Source organism: Colossoma macropomum, unplaced genomic scaffold (genome assembly GCF_904425465.1).
Source record: "Colossoma macropomum unplaced genomic scaffold, Colossoma_macropomum, whole genome shotgun sequence".
In the NCBI taxonomy this organism is placed as follows: Eukaryota; Metazoa; Chordata; class Actinopteri; order Characiformes; family Serrasalmidae; genus Colossoma; species Colossoma macropomum.
In genome coordinates this window covers 11,155,950-11,171,351 of record NW_023494796.1, presented here as the reverse complement: position 1 = coordinate 11,171,351, position 15,402 = coordinate 11,155,950, and the positions used below count along the sequence as shown (strand labels likewise).

The window sequence follows — 15,402 nt, the reverse complement described above, 5'->3', positions numbered from 1 at the left end:
ATATATATATTTTATGCGTGTGTGTGTGTGCATTTGTGTGTTGAAAGCAGTGCTTCATTATGAACGAAGTTAAGCTGCTTTGGATGCAATTGTTTGCTTTTTTCCAAACAGATGCATTTTAATGAATTTACTTTGGAACAGAGTTTTGAGATTCTGTTCAAGGTTTTGATAAAAACCAGTAGGATTTCAGGAAATGTGTTTTAGCTTTTCAGATGAGTTGTAAAAAATTAGAAACTATAATACTTCCACAGGCATCTACAACTGAATTCCTTAGTGTCTCCACTATAATGATGAAATATAAAAAAGTGTATGTCTTTAAATATGTAAAGCATATAAATCTGGCTTTAGGACTCTGGAGTCTGAAAATTCTCCAGTGAGGGGAGTCAGTGGCATGAAAATCTCTTTTGTGTGAATAAGAAACAGTCATGATCCCACAGAGCTCACAAATGCACATTCGCAGTCATGTTTGCAATTACTTTCAGCTTTAAGACGAGGTTTATCACTAAAACATGTCGACATGTGATTTTCAATAGATCAGGTGATGATAAAGAGCATATAGGCTAAAGCTACGTTCATCTTACAAGCCTCATTTCTCAAATCTGATATTTTGCTCAAATCCGATCTCTCTGGCACGATGATTCACACTCGTTTGGGTGATTAAAATCTGTCATTAATGTGAACGAACCAGCGTCCTGAAATGACCGGCATGCGCACATCCTACTCAGTAATGTCACGTGAATGAATCACATGAATCATCGGCACAAACTAACGAGCAGAACGAGCTTCGCTGAGAAGATAATTAACTCTGATCAGCTCTCAGCTTCATTATTTGAGCGAGACGAAGGAGAAAAAGGAGAGATGTGTTGCTTTTCCACTGTTTACAGGCTTTAACTTCTGTTCAGCGCTGCTGCCATGGTAACGCTGAATGATGGCGCACGCACAGTGGAAAACAAGCACATGAATTCCGATCTGAGCGTCACATTAAGGTAACGAATCAGATACGCATCCGATCTAGGACCACATATGAAAGTGGCTCAGGTCGGATTTGAAAAGATCAGATTTGCGTGTCCACACAGCCCTGAAAACATCAGATCTGAGTCGCATTAGGGCAAAAAATCTGATTTGTGCCACTTCAACCTGGTAATGTGAATGTAGCCTAAAGACAGCAATGAAAACTTTCTTAGCTGCAGCTGCAGTGACAGTGTGTGTGTTTGTGGAGGTCTTGAGGGGGTGATGTAATCAGTGATTATAGTTTTTAACAGGAAAATATTGTGCTAATTATTATTAGATATCATCACTGAAAAAACCTCTGGAAAATTAGAAATTACAAATTAGTTGTGCTGGAAATATTACTGACTGAGTGTCTCTTCAAACCTTTTGTAGTTCGAAATGCTGCAGAGTCACATGTGGACAGATGAGCACTGTAACAAACTGAGGCTACACATGTCAGAGTCTTGCACCCTGTAATATTATTTATAAACAACTTTATTCTCATACAAGGCATTTTATTTATTGTGTGGTGGCTATAAAACAAAGTTTTTAAAATTAATATACCAACTTTACACTTTCCTGAACTAATACCAGTGTTTCCAGGACATTATATACATTTTTGCAGAAACCATCAAACCATGAAATATAATTTGTTGTTTTCAATAGAAAACTGACATTTATATTAAACTTACTGACTTAATTCTTCTCATTTTTCTTTTTTTTTGTACAGATTTTGTTGGTCTGTTTCACATGAAGAACAAAAGAAAAAGTCTGCGTTTCATTTTCTGCTGAATCTGAGTGTAGCAGCAGCAGCAGAGAGTGACTCAGCTACAGGAGAGAGATTCACTGAACTGCTGACATCTGTGTGCAGCTACCCAACCTTCCCTTTTCATGAAGATGATCCTCACTCTCAGTGGAATTTCATGCTGGATCTGTACTCGTATGTGAAGAACTATGAGACTCAGACAGACAGGAGTGTTCTTCCAGCATTACAGCCAGTTTACCAGTCAGCTCCTGCAGAGTGGATCATAAACCTCTCAGAGAGAAAGAGCTCCCTCTTCCTAGAAGTGCTGAAACTCCAAACAGTGAAGAAACCAGTAGAGCTGTGGGGCTGGCCAGATGAAGAGAGTGAAGTGAGGAGTTTCCTTCAGTGTCTGCCCTACATCTCCCAGCTGAGGTGAGTGTGAAGTCTTTGTAAGTACTACAGAGGGGCACCATGAAGCAGGATTACAGGTTAGCAGGCTAACGTTGGGTTTAACTCAGGCCTGTGGATTCCACAAGGATGACTCTCTTTTTTATTTTTTATTTATTTATTTATTTTTTATAATTTTTACCCAATTTTCTCCCCAATTTAGTTGTCTCCAATTCTACCCACTAGTTAGGACTCCCCCAATCACACGATACTACCAATGCTAGGAGGGTGAAGGCTAGCCCAGGCTTCCTCTGAGACCTGTGAAGCACCACCGCATCTTTTCGAACTGCTGCTAACGCAACATCACTGGACAGCTGAACGCTGGACAAAGTAACATGGACACAGTGTCATTAATGCAAAGCACCACTCTCAGGAAGTTCTACTTCAGTTCTAGCAGCACCAGTGATGTCCAGATCAGTTTTAAAGGGGGGTTGCAAGTGGGTCAAAAAATCAGATGAGGGGACATCTGGGAACAACCCCTGGGCTGTGTGTGCAGAGAGAGAGAGAGAGAGAGAGAGAGAGAGAGAGAGGAAGGAAGAGACATGAGCTGAGTTACAGAGCAAGTTTTTTTTCTTGTAATCTGAGTCCATCGTAAAGCTTCGCTGTGCACATGAACTTTGAGTTGCACCCCCCACACTACAGTAGTAAGAGGATAATGAAGAAAACAGTAACAGTGAGGAACAGTAAAACAAGTAAAAATAAATAAATAAATAAATGTTTTTCCCATGAGCCTTACCAGGATGTACTGTAAATGTTACCTTTTTGTGTGTTGTAACTGAATATGATACTGTATACATTTAGGACAGTGTATTCAGTATTCAGCCATCACTACTTGTTCAAGTATTTTGTCCAACCCTGTTCACAGCACTTTAAACCAAGACATAAATGCTGGACATCGCCAGCATAGTAAGGTTATGTTGGACATTACTGCTCTCACGTGTAAAGGAAGCAATGATTTCAGTCAGTATTTTTCTGTCATGAGCTTGAATATGATGTGTTTGGGTCAAGTAGCAAGCCCAAGTCTCCAACTGCAGGTGGTTTTCTTACTTCAGTGAACGATGCCAAAAACAGCAGTCCTGGTGGCATTACTGGTTTAGATCTGATATTTATCTAATCAGGTTCTCAGAAGTTTTGTTGACTGTACTGCAGAGTTCATGCACTGCTGAGCCTTTCCTTTCCTCACAGCTGGCACTGTAACACTAAGTAAATACAGTATGCAGAGAGATCTATAAAGACAGACTTGCTCTGAAACAGATGCTGAACACATGTGCCAAGGCCACCTGGGCAGTGAAGGAAATGTATTTATTTATTTGTTAATGAAATAGCGTAGATGACCAAACAGAATATGGTGTAGAATTCACAGAGAAATAGTCTGTACAAATATCGCTATTACAGCATGTTAATACAAAATCAGTGGATAGCATCAATGGTCAGTCTGTAGTCTGTGAAATATCTGGAGCCTTACGGGACCTAAACAGAGCTTACATGGAGTAGCTTGTAACTTTGAGTCACAAGAGGACCATTCATTTCAGGCTGTCTTCAGTCTAATAATAAAGACCCATCTGAGCTGTTTTAGATCACCTCATTGTCATGATTGTAATCTAACTGTACACCACAGATGTTCTTGTCAGTTTTTCCTTTATTTATGTGTTTAAATTAAGTAGCATGAAGAATCAGGCTTTAGTGCTATACACATATGCATAAATACAACATAAATAACAAAATAATTGTAAGTTATCGCCATTGTTTACACTAGTCTGAGGCAGTGAGGTACCACATAGGCTTCCTCACTCGTCCTTCAGAGTTCTTTAGATTAGGTTAAGAGAATCAGTTAAAAGGGTCATAAGGCCACTATGACAGTTGTCGTTAGTAAACACAGTAAGGGTCCAAATGAAGCAGCAGTACAGTACAGACGAGCTTTACATGAGCCGACAGCTACTGTTTAAACCCACTATTAAGTCATGTAATTGCTGTCAGTCTAATGACCAAACTTGAGTGCCTCTTCCTGCTCTCCTCTATCCAGTGTCCTTGCCTGAAAAACTATAGCAAAAGCTGGCCACTGACATCGTAGCACCCTCTGAAACATGTGCATGGCTTTGCTGATATGCCATCATTTAAGTTCATTATTAGTGTTAGTAGCTCAAGGTTGGCTTCCTGGCAAACAAAACTAGAAAAGATGTCATCTTTTTCCTCTCCGCCATCTTTCAGTAGACACGGCAGCTCAGAGTCTGTTTTAACAGCTAACTCAACACAGTTTACAGTGGGGGTCTTTGCTGAATTCTTGGCTGAGTGTAGCATCATGCAACACAGAGTGTCTTTGATGTGAAGTGTAATAAATAAGCATTTGCTTTTCATGAATGTGAGAGAGTGAAAACACACTTCCATGTATCAAAGGCAGACCCAAAATTCAGTAAGACAAAAATATCTTCAAGAAAGTTGCAGCAAACACATACAGTACATACTGGATGATGGTGGGAAATGGAATTCATGCCATTTAGCTTTGTGTTCACCTCCTGCTGAAAACCCAAATTTGTAGCTACTCGCCTTTTACAATGTACTTATTACAGTATTACAAATTAATTTCTGATTGAATTAGCTGTACCAACATGTGGAGTTACTGGATTTTCATGAAGTTGTGAGGTTGGTGGTGCTGCTAACTGCTGTTATACCTGGTATAAGCTTTGTTATGTGAAGATATAAAAAATGCAAACTTTCTGTGCGAACGTTGAGACAGTTTCATTGGAGGAATCATTATTTTATTTATTTATTTTACAAAAAGTGTGGATAGACAATTCTGACGCTTCTGTATTTGATGCATTGAAAGTCATCATAGCAGCAGAGGTGTTTACAAATGGTAATGTAGACAAAGTCCTTTATATTTTTGCTGATGTAGAGGACTCACTTTTTTCATGTCCTTATTAAGGAATTTGTTGAATTTTTCCATGTCGTTAATAATGTAATAAATAATGTTATTGATGACTTTGTTTTCATATTTGTCTTCAGTGTTTGAAACAATCACTGCAAGTCATATCAGTAGTAGCCACAGACGGTGTTTAAAGTAAGTTAATGTCAATGAAAAGATCACATAGTGTTGATCGTAACATAATTTATATCCCTCAATTCCTCAGCCTGTAAATGGACATACAAATTTCTTTGAGAGTCAGCAGCTCCGCAGAAAGTCAGTCAGGTTAGAAGATGGCAGTTCAAATAAAAATTTAACAGATCGATCTCTCATTAAGCCCTGATGTCTTATACATCTGAGTTTATTAAATAAAAAAAATTGTGTTACCAAACATAGGCGAGGAGATCGAGAGAACAAAGCTAAATTCATGGCAAACATACATTTTGGGTCCATTAACTCTTGAGAAAACATCCCCACAGACCCCCTCCCCCAACCCCAGTGAAGCCTTAGGCCCCCTTCCATAAATCTCCAGTGATGCCCCTGATGTAGACCTTGTTAAGCTTGCTCCTCTCTGAAAGTGAAAGCTGTTGCACTGACTGAATGAAGTCTTTCACAGAAAAATACAGTAATAAGAAAATAAAGTGAGTCTACGTTCTCATTCGTAAACGTCGCCGCTGCTGTAATGTTTTCCTACTACAATGGCTTCCACTGTGTCAAATACAGACCTTAAGTGGTACGTAAGTGGTTATCCATGTGTTCATGTTATTCCAGCTAGGCTGCTGTAATTCTCTTTACATGAGAATCAGTCAGTCATCAATTTCACACCTTATACTGGTTCAGAATGCAGCCACAGTGTTCCTGACTGGCCAGGAGAGGGCAGTATTTGGTCCTCTAACAAACTTTCCTTGTAAATATTCCACTGTCAGATTGGGGTCTAAAGGGGATCATGCTTTCTCTGTTTTCCTCAACACTGTGGAACTGTTTGCTCCTTTTTGTCAGGTCCTCTCCTGCTCTTTAAATACCACTTTTAGATCTTGGCTCCTTGGCGTCTTTTGTATTTTGATTTTGGCAGTTTTAGCTACTATTTGTTGTTTTATTTTGTATTTTATTTATGGTTGCAATTCTGTTTGGACTTTTTTGCTTTGTTTTACAGCACAGCTGGCTGTTGCTGTTTATCAGTGTGCTGTATAAATAAACTTGACATTAATTACACTAGGATTTTTGAAAAAAAAAACTGCTTGGATTACAGATTTGGCTAAGCTAGTTAATGTATGCACTGTTTGAAGAATCCACCCCTCAAAGGTTCTAAAATAAAATAGTTCAATATCTCAGTATAACTGTACCAAAATATTTAATGCTTATAATGACTGTTTGGCAAAATATGTGTTTTTCTGCATGTTTGTTTGTATATCTGGGCACTTGATCAAGACTATTTGTTAGCAAGTCCTGTTATTTTTCTGTCATTCTTAAATGGGGACGTCAAACACGCAACATTCATTTAGTGTAAAATCACTTGAGGAAAGGAGGCTTCGACAACACAACTCATCACAGGACTAAGGCCGGTAGTATAAGATGGAAGATGTGGAACCTCTTTTTATGTATATTTGTATCCATGTTTATGTGAAGTCTGATATTTTCTATTCCAAGCTGTCATTTACCTCTCAGTTTCTTTACATCATGACTCTGACAAAGTGCTTTTTTAAAGAGTAGAATTAAGATTATTATCACACATCACAAAAAGGAATCACAAACATTCACTGTTTTATAGAGTTGACTTTTAATCAGAATCCTTGGTTCAGCTTTCCAGTGTTCCTTCTGAATTTACAGTTGATTCAAGGCCAGGGTGAGCATGCCTCAAGAACGAGTACTTTAAAATACACTGTCCCATTAACCCAGTTGGAGGTTCAGTTAGTATTTGATTCATTTCACAGTTTAGGGACGCTGTAACATCTGCATATGGTTTGAACTTTTCAGTATTTTAAGATAAATACCTCAATATATAGATTTCTTTCATTGTGTGTTTTATGTGAAGATACTTATCTTTGTTCATTTGTAATTTTGTGCTGTCAGTACATGTTTTTGAATTTTCTAAACTGTTTCTTTCATTTCAGTATGTCTGCTCTGTCTCTGTTCCTGTTTCATTTTGTGTGTATTTCTGTATTTTAACAGATTCTTTGAGGAGCCTGAAGAGAAAATGTCAGTCTTGAAGTTTCTGCTGAGTCTGAGTGCCAAAGTATCAGAGTGTGATACAGCTACAAAACAGAGTTTCATTGAGCTGCTGACGTCTATGTGCAGAGAGAGAGACTTCCCTTTTAATAAGAATGACTATGATTATGAGGATGAAGATGATGTTAATGGCGCTCTGTGTGATTTCCTGCTGGATCTGTTCTCTCATGTGAAGAACTATGAGACTCAGACAGACAGGAGTGTTCTTCCAGCATTACAGCCAGTTTACCAGTCAGCTCCTGCAGTCTGGATCATAAACCTCTCAGAGAGAAAGAGCTCCCTCTTCCTAGAAGTGCTGAAACTCCAAACAGTGAAGAAACCAGTAGAGCTGTGGGGCTGGCCAGATGAAGAGAGTGAAGTGAGGAGTTTCCTTCAGTGTCTGCCCTACATCTCCCAGCTGAGGTGAGTGTGAAGTCTTTGTAAGTACTACAGAGGGGCACCATGAAGCAGGATTACAGGTTAGCAGGCTAACGTTGGGTTTAACTCAGGCCTGTGGATTCCACAAGGATGACTCTCTTTTTTATTTTTTATTTATTTATTTATTTTTTATAATTTTTACCCAATTTTCTCCCCAATTTAGTTGTCTCCAATTCTACCCACTAGTTAGGACTCCCCCAATCACACGATACTACCAATGCTAGGAGGGTGAAGGCTAGCCCAGGCTTCCTCTGAGACCTGTGAAGCACCACCGCATCTTTTCGAACTGCTGCTAACGCAACATCACTGGACAGCTGAACGCTGGACAAAGTAACATGGACACAGTGTCATTAATGCAAAGCACCACTCTCAGGAAGTTCTACTTCAGTTCTAGCAGCACCAGTGATGTCCAGATCAGTTTTAAAGGGGGGTTGCAAGTGGGTCAAAAAATCAGATGAGGGGACATCTGGGAACAACCCCTGGGCTGTGTGTGCAGAGAGAGAGAGAGAGAGAGAGAGGAAGGAAGAGACATGAGCTGAGTCACAGAGCAAGTTTTTTTTCTTGTAATCTGAGTCCATCGTAAAGCTTCGCTGTGCACATGAACTTTGAGTTGCACCCCCCACACTACAGTAGTAAGAGGATAATGAAGAAAACAGTAACAGTGAGGAACAGTAAAACAAGTAAAAATAAATAAATAAATAAATGTTTTTCCCATGAGCCTTACCAGGATGTACTGTAAATGTTACCTTTTTGTGTGTTGTAACTGAATATGATACTGTATACATTTAGGACAGTGTATTCAGTATTCAGCCATCACTACTTGTTCAAGTATTTTGTCCAACCCTGTTCACAGCACTTTAAACCAAGACATAAATGCTGGACATCGCCAGCATAGTAAGGTTATGTTGGACATTACTGCTCTCACGTGTAAAGGAAGCAATGATTTCAGTCAGTATTTTTCTGTCATGAGCTTGAATATGATGTGTTTGGGTCAAGTAGCAAGCCCAAGTCTCCAACTGCAGGTGGTTTTCTTACTTCAGTGAACGATGCCAAAAATAGCAGTCCTGGTGGCATTACTGGTTTAGATCTGATATTTATCTAATCAGGTTCTCAGAAGTTTTGTTGACTGTACTGCAGAGTTCATGCACTGCTGAGCCTTTCCTTTCCTCACAGCTGGCACTGTAACACTAAGTAAATACAGTATGCAGAGAGATCTGTAAAGACAGACTTGCTCTGAAACAGATGCTGAACACATGTGCCAAGGCCACCTGGGCAGTGAAGGAAATGTATTTATTTATTTGTTAATGAAATAGCAGGTAGATGACCAAACAGAATATGGTGTAGAATTCACAGAGAAATAGTCTGTACAAATATCGCTATTACAGCATGTTAATACAAAATCAGTGGATAGCATCAATGGTCAGTCTGTAGTCTGTGAAATATCTGGAGCCTTACGGGACCTAAACAGAGCTTACATGGAGTAGCTTGTAACTTTGAGTCACAAGAGGACCATTCATTTCAGGCTGTCTTCAGTCTAATAATAAAGACCCATCTGAGCTGTTTTAGATCACCTCATTGTCATGATTGTAATCTAACTGTACACCACAGATGTTCTTGTCAGTTTTTCCTTTATTTATGTGTTTAAATTAAGTAGCATGAAGAATCAGGCTTTAGTGCTATACACATATGCATAAATACAACATAAATAACAAAATAATTGTAAGTTATCGCCATTGTTTACACTAGTCTGAGGCAATGAGGTACCACATAGGCTTCCTCACTCATCCTCACAGCTAATGTGCCACCTCCTTTTAATGTTTAGCCCAGATTTTATGCCACGACTACCTTAGGATGTCCTATAGTTCTTTAGATTAGGTTAAGAGAATCAGTTAAAAGGGTCATAAGGCCACTATGACAGTTGTCGTTAGTAAACACAGTAAGGGTCCAAATGAAGCAGCAGTACAGTACAGACGAGCTTTACATGAGCCGACAGCTACTGTTTAAACCCACTATTAAGTCATGTAATTGCTGTCAGTCTAATGACCAAACTTGAGTGCCTCCTCCTGCTCTCCTCTATCCAGTGTCCTTGCCTGAAAAACTATAGCAAAAGCTGGCCATTGACATCGTAGCACCCTCTGAAACAAGTGCATGGCTTTGCTGATATGCCATCGTTTTAGTTCATTATTAGTGTTAGTAGCTCAAGGTTGGCTTCCTGGCAAACAAAACTAGAAAAGATGTCATCTTTTTCCTCTCCGCCATCTTTCAGTAGACACGGCAGTTCAGAGTCTGTTTTAACAGCTAACTCAACACAGTTTACAGTGGGGGTCTTTGCTGAATTCTTGGCTGAGTGTAGCATCATGCAACACAGAGTGTCTGTGATGTGAAGTGTAATAAATAAGCATTTGCTTTTCATGAATGTGAGAGAGTGAAAACACACTTCCATGTATCAAAGGCAGACCCAAAATTCAGTAAGACAAAATAAATCTTGAAGAAAGTTGCAACAGACACATACAGTACATACTGGATGATGATGGAAATGGAATTCATGCCATTTAGCTGTGTGTTCACTTCCTGCTGAAAACCCAAATTTGTAGCTACTCGCCTATTACAATGTACTTATTACAGTATTACAAATTAATTTCTGATTGAATTAGCTGTACCAACATGTGGAGTTACTGGATTTTCATGAAGTTGTGAGGTTGGTGGTGCTGCTAACTGCTGTTATACCTGGTATAAGCTTTGTTATGTGAAGATATAAATAATGCAAACGTTCAGACAGTTACATTGGAGGAATCATTATTTTATTTATTTTACAAAAAGTGTGGATAGACAATTCTGACGCGTCTGTATTTGATGCATTGAAAGTCATCATAACAGCAGAGGTGTTTACAAATGGTAACGTAGACAAAGTCCTTTATATTTTTGCTGATGTAGAGGACTCACTTTTTTCATGTCCTTATTAAGGAATTTGTTGGAAATTTTCCATGTCGTTAATAATGTAATAAATAATATTATTGATGACTTTGTTTTCATATTTGTCTTCAGTGTTTGAAACAGTCACTGCAAGTCATATCTTTAGTAGCCACAGACAGTGTTTAATGTAAGTTAATGTCAATGAAAAGATCACATAGTGTTGATCATAACATAATTTATATCCCTCAATTCCTCAGCCTGTAGATGGACATGCAAATTTCTTTGAGAGTCAGCAGCTCCGCAGAAAGTCAGTCAGGTTAGAAGATGGCAGTTCAAATAAAAATTTAACAGATCGATCTCTCATTAAGCCCTGATGTCTTGTATATCTGAGTTTATTAAATAAAAAAAATTGTGTTACCAAACAAAGGCGAGGAGATCGAGAGAACAAAGCTAAATTCATGGCAAACATACATTTTGGGTCCATTAAAACTCTTGGGAGAACATCCCCACAGACCCCCCCCCCACCCAGTGAAGCCTTAGGCCCCCATGCATAAATCTCCAGTGATGCCCCTGATGTAGACCTTGTTAAACTTGCTCCTCTCTGAAAGTGAAAACTGTTCCACTGACTGACTGAAGTCTTTCACAGAAAAATACAGTAATAAGAAAATAAAGTGAGTCTACGTTCTCATTCGTAAACGTCGCCGCTGCTGTAATGTTTTCCTACTACAATGGCTTCCACTATGTCGAATACAGACGTGTAAAAATTGTTGTGTTTTTGGTTCTACTGTTAAATACTATATGGTTCCTCCATCTCTCCACTGGGTGTTGCTGTATGACACACTTTGTTTACTAAGCTGTGTTCTGGTATGTATGTGCAGAAGAAGTGTGTGTAAGAAATATTCAAGTGAGTGAATAGAAAAGTAGCTGCACTTCCTGTTTCTTTCTGTATCTTTATGTTTTCCTGTAAAATTAAACTGTCTATGGAATTCCAGTCTGGATTTGATGCTGGTGCTAGATAGTGACTTGGGAATAGATGAGAACCAACCGTCCATTTCAATTCTGTTTTAACATTCCCTCATTGTCTTGCACTCATCATTTCCCTTTGAGGGAATACCTGAAACCATCTTGATCATTAGCTTAAGTGAAGTCTGTTAGATGACCTTTGTCCAGGAACCACTGCAAACTGGTGAAAGACCCATTTCAATCTTAAAAAAAAAAAAAAAATCAAACATAGCAGACGAGGCTGTTTATAAGCCAGAGCAATTACATATATATAAACACATAATAAAAACTTCAGAACTATAATATTTAACTGTTGTGAGTGGGCATAAAGCCCAACAAAAAAGAAGGGCAGTGCACCACAATTCTCTTTCTAAACCTGAAGCTCAAGTCAGACAAAGAAACTAATCATGTTCCTCTTATTTAAGGACTTAAGTGGTATGTAAGTGGTTATCCATGTGTTCATGTTATTCCAGCTAGGCTGCTGTAATTCTCTTTACATGAGAATCAGTCAGTCATCAATTTCACACCTTATACTGGTTCAGAATGCAGCCACAGTGTTCCTGACTGGCCAGGAGAGGGCAGTATTTGGTCCTCTAACAAACTTTCCTTGTAAATATTCCACTGTCAGATTGGGGTCTAAAGGGGATCATGCTTTCTCTGTTTTCCTCAACACTGTGGCTCCTTTTTTCAGGTCCTCTCCTGCTCTTTAAATAGCACTTTTAGATCTTGGCTCCTTGGCGTCTTTTGTATTTTGATTTTGGCAGTTTTAGCTACTATTTGTTGTTTTATTTTGTATTTTATTTATGGTCCCAATTCTGTTTGGACTTTTTTGCTTTGTTTTACAGCACAGCTGGCTGTTGCTGTTTATCAGTGTGCTGTATAAATAAACTTGACATTAATTACACTAGGATTTTTGAAAAAAAAAAACTGCTTGGATTACAGATTTGGCTAAGCTAGTTAATGTATGCACTGTTTGAAGAATCCATCCCTCAAAGGTTCTAAAGTAAAATAGTTCAATATCTCAATATATCTGTACCAAAATATTTAATGCTTATAATGATTGTTTGGCAAAATATGTGTTTTTCTGCATGTTTGTTTGTATATCTGGGCACTTGATCAAGACTATTTGTTAGCAAGTCCTGTTATTTTTCTGTCATTCTTAAATGGGGACGTCAAACACGCAACATTCATTTCATGTAAAATCACTTGAGGAAAGGAGGCTTCGACAACACAACTCATCACAGGACTAAGGCCGGTAGTATAAGATGGAAGATGTGGAGCCTCTTTTTATGTATATTTGTATCCATGTTTATGTGCAGTCTGATATTTTCTGTTCCAAGCTGTCATTTACCTCTCAGTTTCTTTACATCATGACTCTGACAAAGTGCTTTTTTAAAGAGTAGAATTAAGATTATTATCACACATCTCAAAAAGGAATCACAAACATTCACTGTTTTATAGAGTTGACTTTTAATCAGAATCCTTGGTTCAGCTTTCCAGTGTTCCTTCTGAATTTACAGTTGATTCAAGGCCAGGATGAGCATGCCTCAAGAACGAGTACTTTAAAATACACTGTCCCATTAACCCAGTTGGAGGTTTAACTGTTTCTTTCATTTCAGTATGTCTGCTCTGTCTCTGTTCCTGTTTCATTTTGTGTGTATTTCTGTATTTTAACAGATTCTTTGAGGAGCCTGAAGTGAAAATGTCAGTCTTGAAGTTTCTGCTGAGTCTGAGTGCCAAAGTATCAGAGTGTGATACAGATACAAAACAGAGTTTCATTGAGCTGCTGACGTCTATGTGCAGAGAGAGAGACTTCCCTTTTAATAAGAATGACTATGATTATGAGGATGAAGATGATGTTAATGGCGCTCTGTGTGATTTCCTGCTGGATCTGTTCTCTCATGTGAAGAACTATGAGACTCAAACAGGCAGGACTGTTCTTCCAGCATTACAGCCAGTTTACCAGTCAGCTCCTGCAGTCTGGATCATAAACCTCTCAGGGGGAAAGAGCTCCCTCTTCCTAGAAGTGCTGAAACTCCAAACAGAGAAGAAACCAGTAGAGCTGAGTGGCTGGTCAGATGAAGAGAGTGAAGTGAGGAGTTTCCTTCAGTGTCTGCCCTACATCTCCCAGCTGAGGTGAGTGTGACCATCTGTTTGCTTGGTTAACCTGAAATCAGCCATAATTTTGACAAATCCTGTTAAAGTAGAACTCAACTTTAAATCCAAGAGTGTGGAAAAAAACTGATACAGTATAAAATTGTAATATTTTGAGTTAATAACATTATCAACACAGAGGCTGCATATTTTTGATATTTTATTTTTTAATTATTAATTATTGTTTAATGACTTTTAACGTGTGCTAAACCCTTTGTCAGACAAATAAGATTACCCAAAATGCTCTTCTGTCTTAATCCATGGGATGGCGCTGTTCTATTTCTGGTGACACCAACGTTTCTATCAGTGGAGGCTTATAAAGGTTAGATTGTATAGTGGATAACATGCTTGTCCTGCACTCAGGAGAAAAGGGTTTAATCCCAACACTGAGACAAGAATCAGAAACACCACTATAATTTACCAGTAAGAGCTGCAGGATGAGACTTCTAGCATTGGTTTCACTTAACATTGCAAATTTGCTTTAGATGAAACATTTGTTAAATATGTCAGGAGAAAGACCAGGATTATTTATGTTGATTTGTCTACAGTGCTGTTTTTCTTGAGTGATGAAAAAACTGTGATGAAAAAAATCTAAAGGCCGCCGCACACCAGACACCTCTCTATTGTTTTAGTAAAGGTATACAGACTGTTACTGACACTTGGTGACTGCGTTCTATTATATTTAGATAGAGGCAGTTTCTTAACCATCTACACATCTGTTAAAAATAATAATAGGCCTAACAAAACGGTCTGACCTTTATAATAATCTGAGCGTAGTAAAGAGCCATGTGTGCTTCTCTGTGTCACTCAGACACACAGGTTGAGGTTCAAAGTCTGTGCAGACTTATAGACCAGTTCTGAGCCCCAAAGCAGCCTGATATTGTTTTTAAACTTTAAAATGATAATTTAATGTAAAATAATGTCTTATCAGTTATATCTCCTGGTCTGCGTGTCTTCCAGTGTTAAATCTCACCATGAGAATATGGGCATGACATCATCGGTTACCGCACCAAATATCAATAATCTTATTGCCAGTTTAGTTCATACAGAATCAGAGAAAGGATGTACATCAGGGGTTTGATACGTCAGTGTATATAATGTCGTCTCTTTCCTCATTATAGCACTGTGTGACGTTCATTTAGATGTAAATGAGCATAATTAAATAAAATAAAATGGAAAAAGCTAAATCGTTTTGCATGATGTCCTCAGTCACGTCACATTCACTGCCCAAAGTTTCTGCACACCCATCTTAAAACATCTTCCCGCGTCCCTGAGTGCGCCTCTGACTAGATGTGACGCATGTACAGACTTTTTTTGTTGTTGGTAACAGAAATCTAACTAAATTTTCTGTGCAAAATAAAAAGAAATCAACTACTAACAGCTACTTCCATCAGAACTGCAAGCACATTTTTGTGCACTAAAAGGCTGAGAAACAGTTTGTTTATTTATATATTAATTTATTTTTGTTTAGTTATCAGATATGTTTGTTGTGACAGTAGAAATTATTGCCTCACACACACTGTAGTGTGTACTGAGTGTGAGAACTGTCCTAATATTTAATGAATTCTACAGGCTTGTAGTTCAGGATGGAGGAGTTTTTGAGTTG

The 15,402-nt window shown here is 38.4% G+C and overlaps 1 protein-coding gene across 9 annotated transcripts in view; it reads left to right on the top strand.

Moving 5' to 3' along the window:
* The window catches only part of LOC118817098, a 103,806-nt gene that overhangs the window by 70,197 nt on the left and 18,207 nt on the right, over positions 1-15,402 (top strand). For all 9 annotated transcript variants that reach the window (XM_036583797.1, XM_036583798.1, XM_036583796.1 and 6 more), the window contains 3 exons: positions 1,721-2,167; positions 7,254-7,712; positions 13,320-13,778. In XM_036583797.1, the coding sequence (XP_036439690.1) occupies positions 1,721-2,167; positions 7,254-7,712; positions 13,320-13,778 (1,365 nt within the window). The remainder of the gene's footprint in view (positions 1-1,720; positions 2,168-7,253; positions 7,713-13,319; positions 13,779-15,402) is intronic.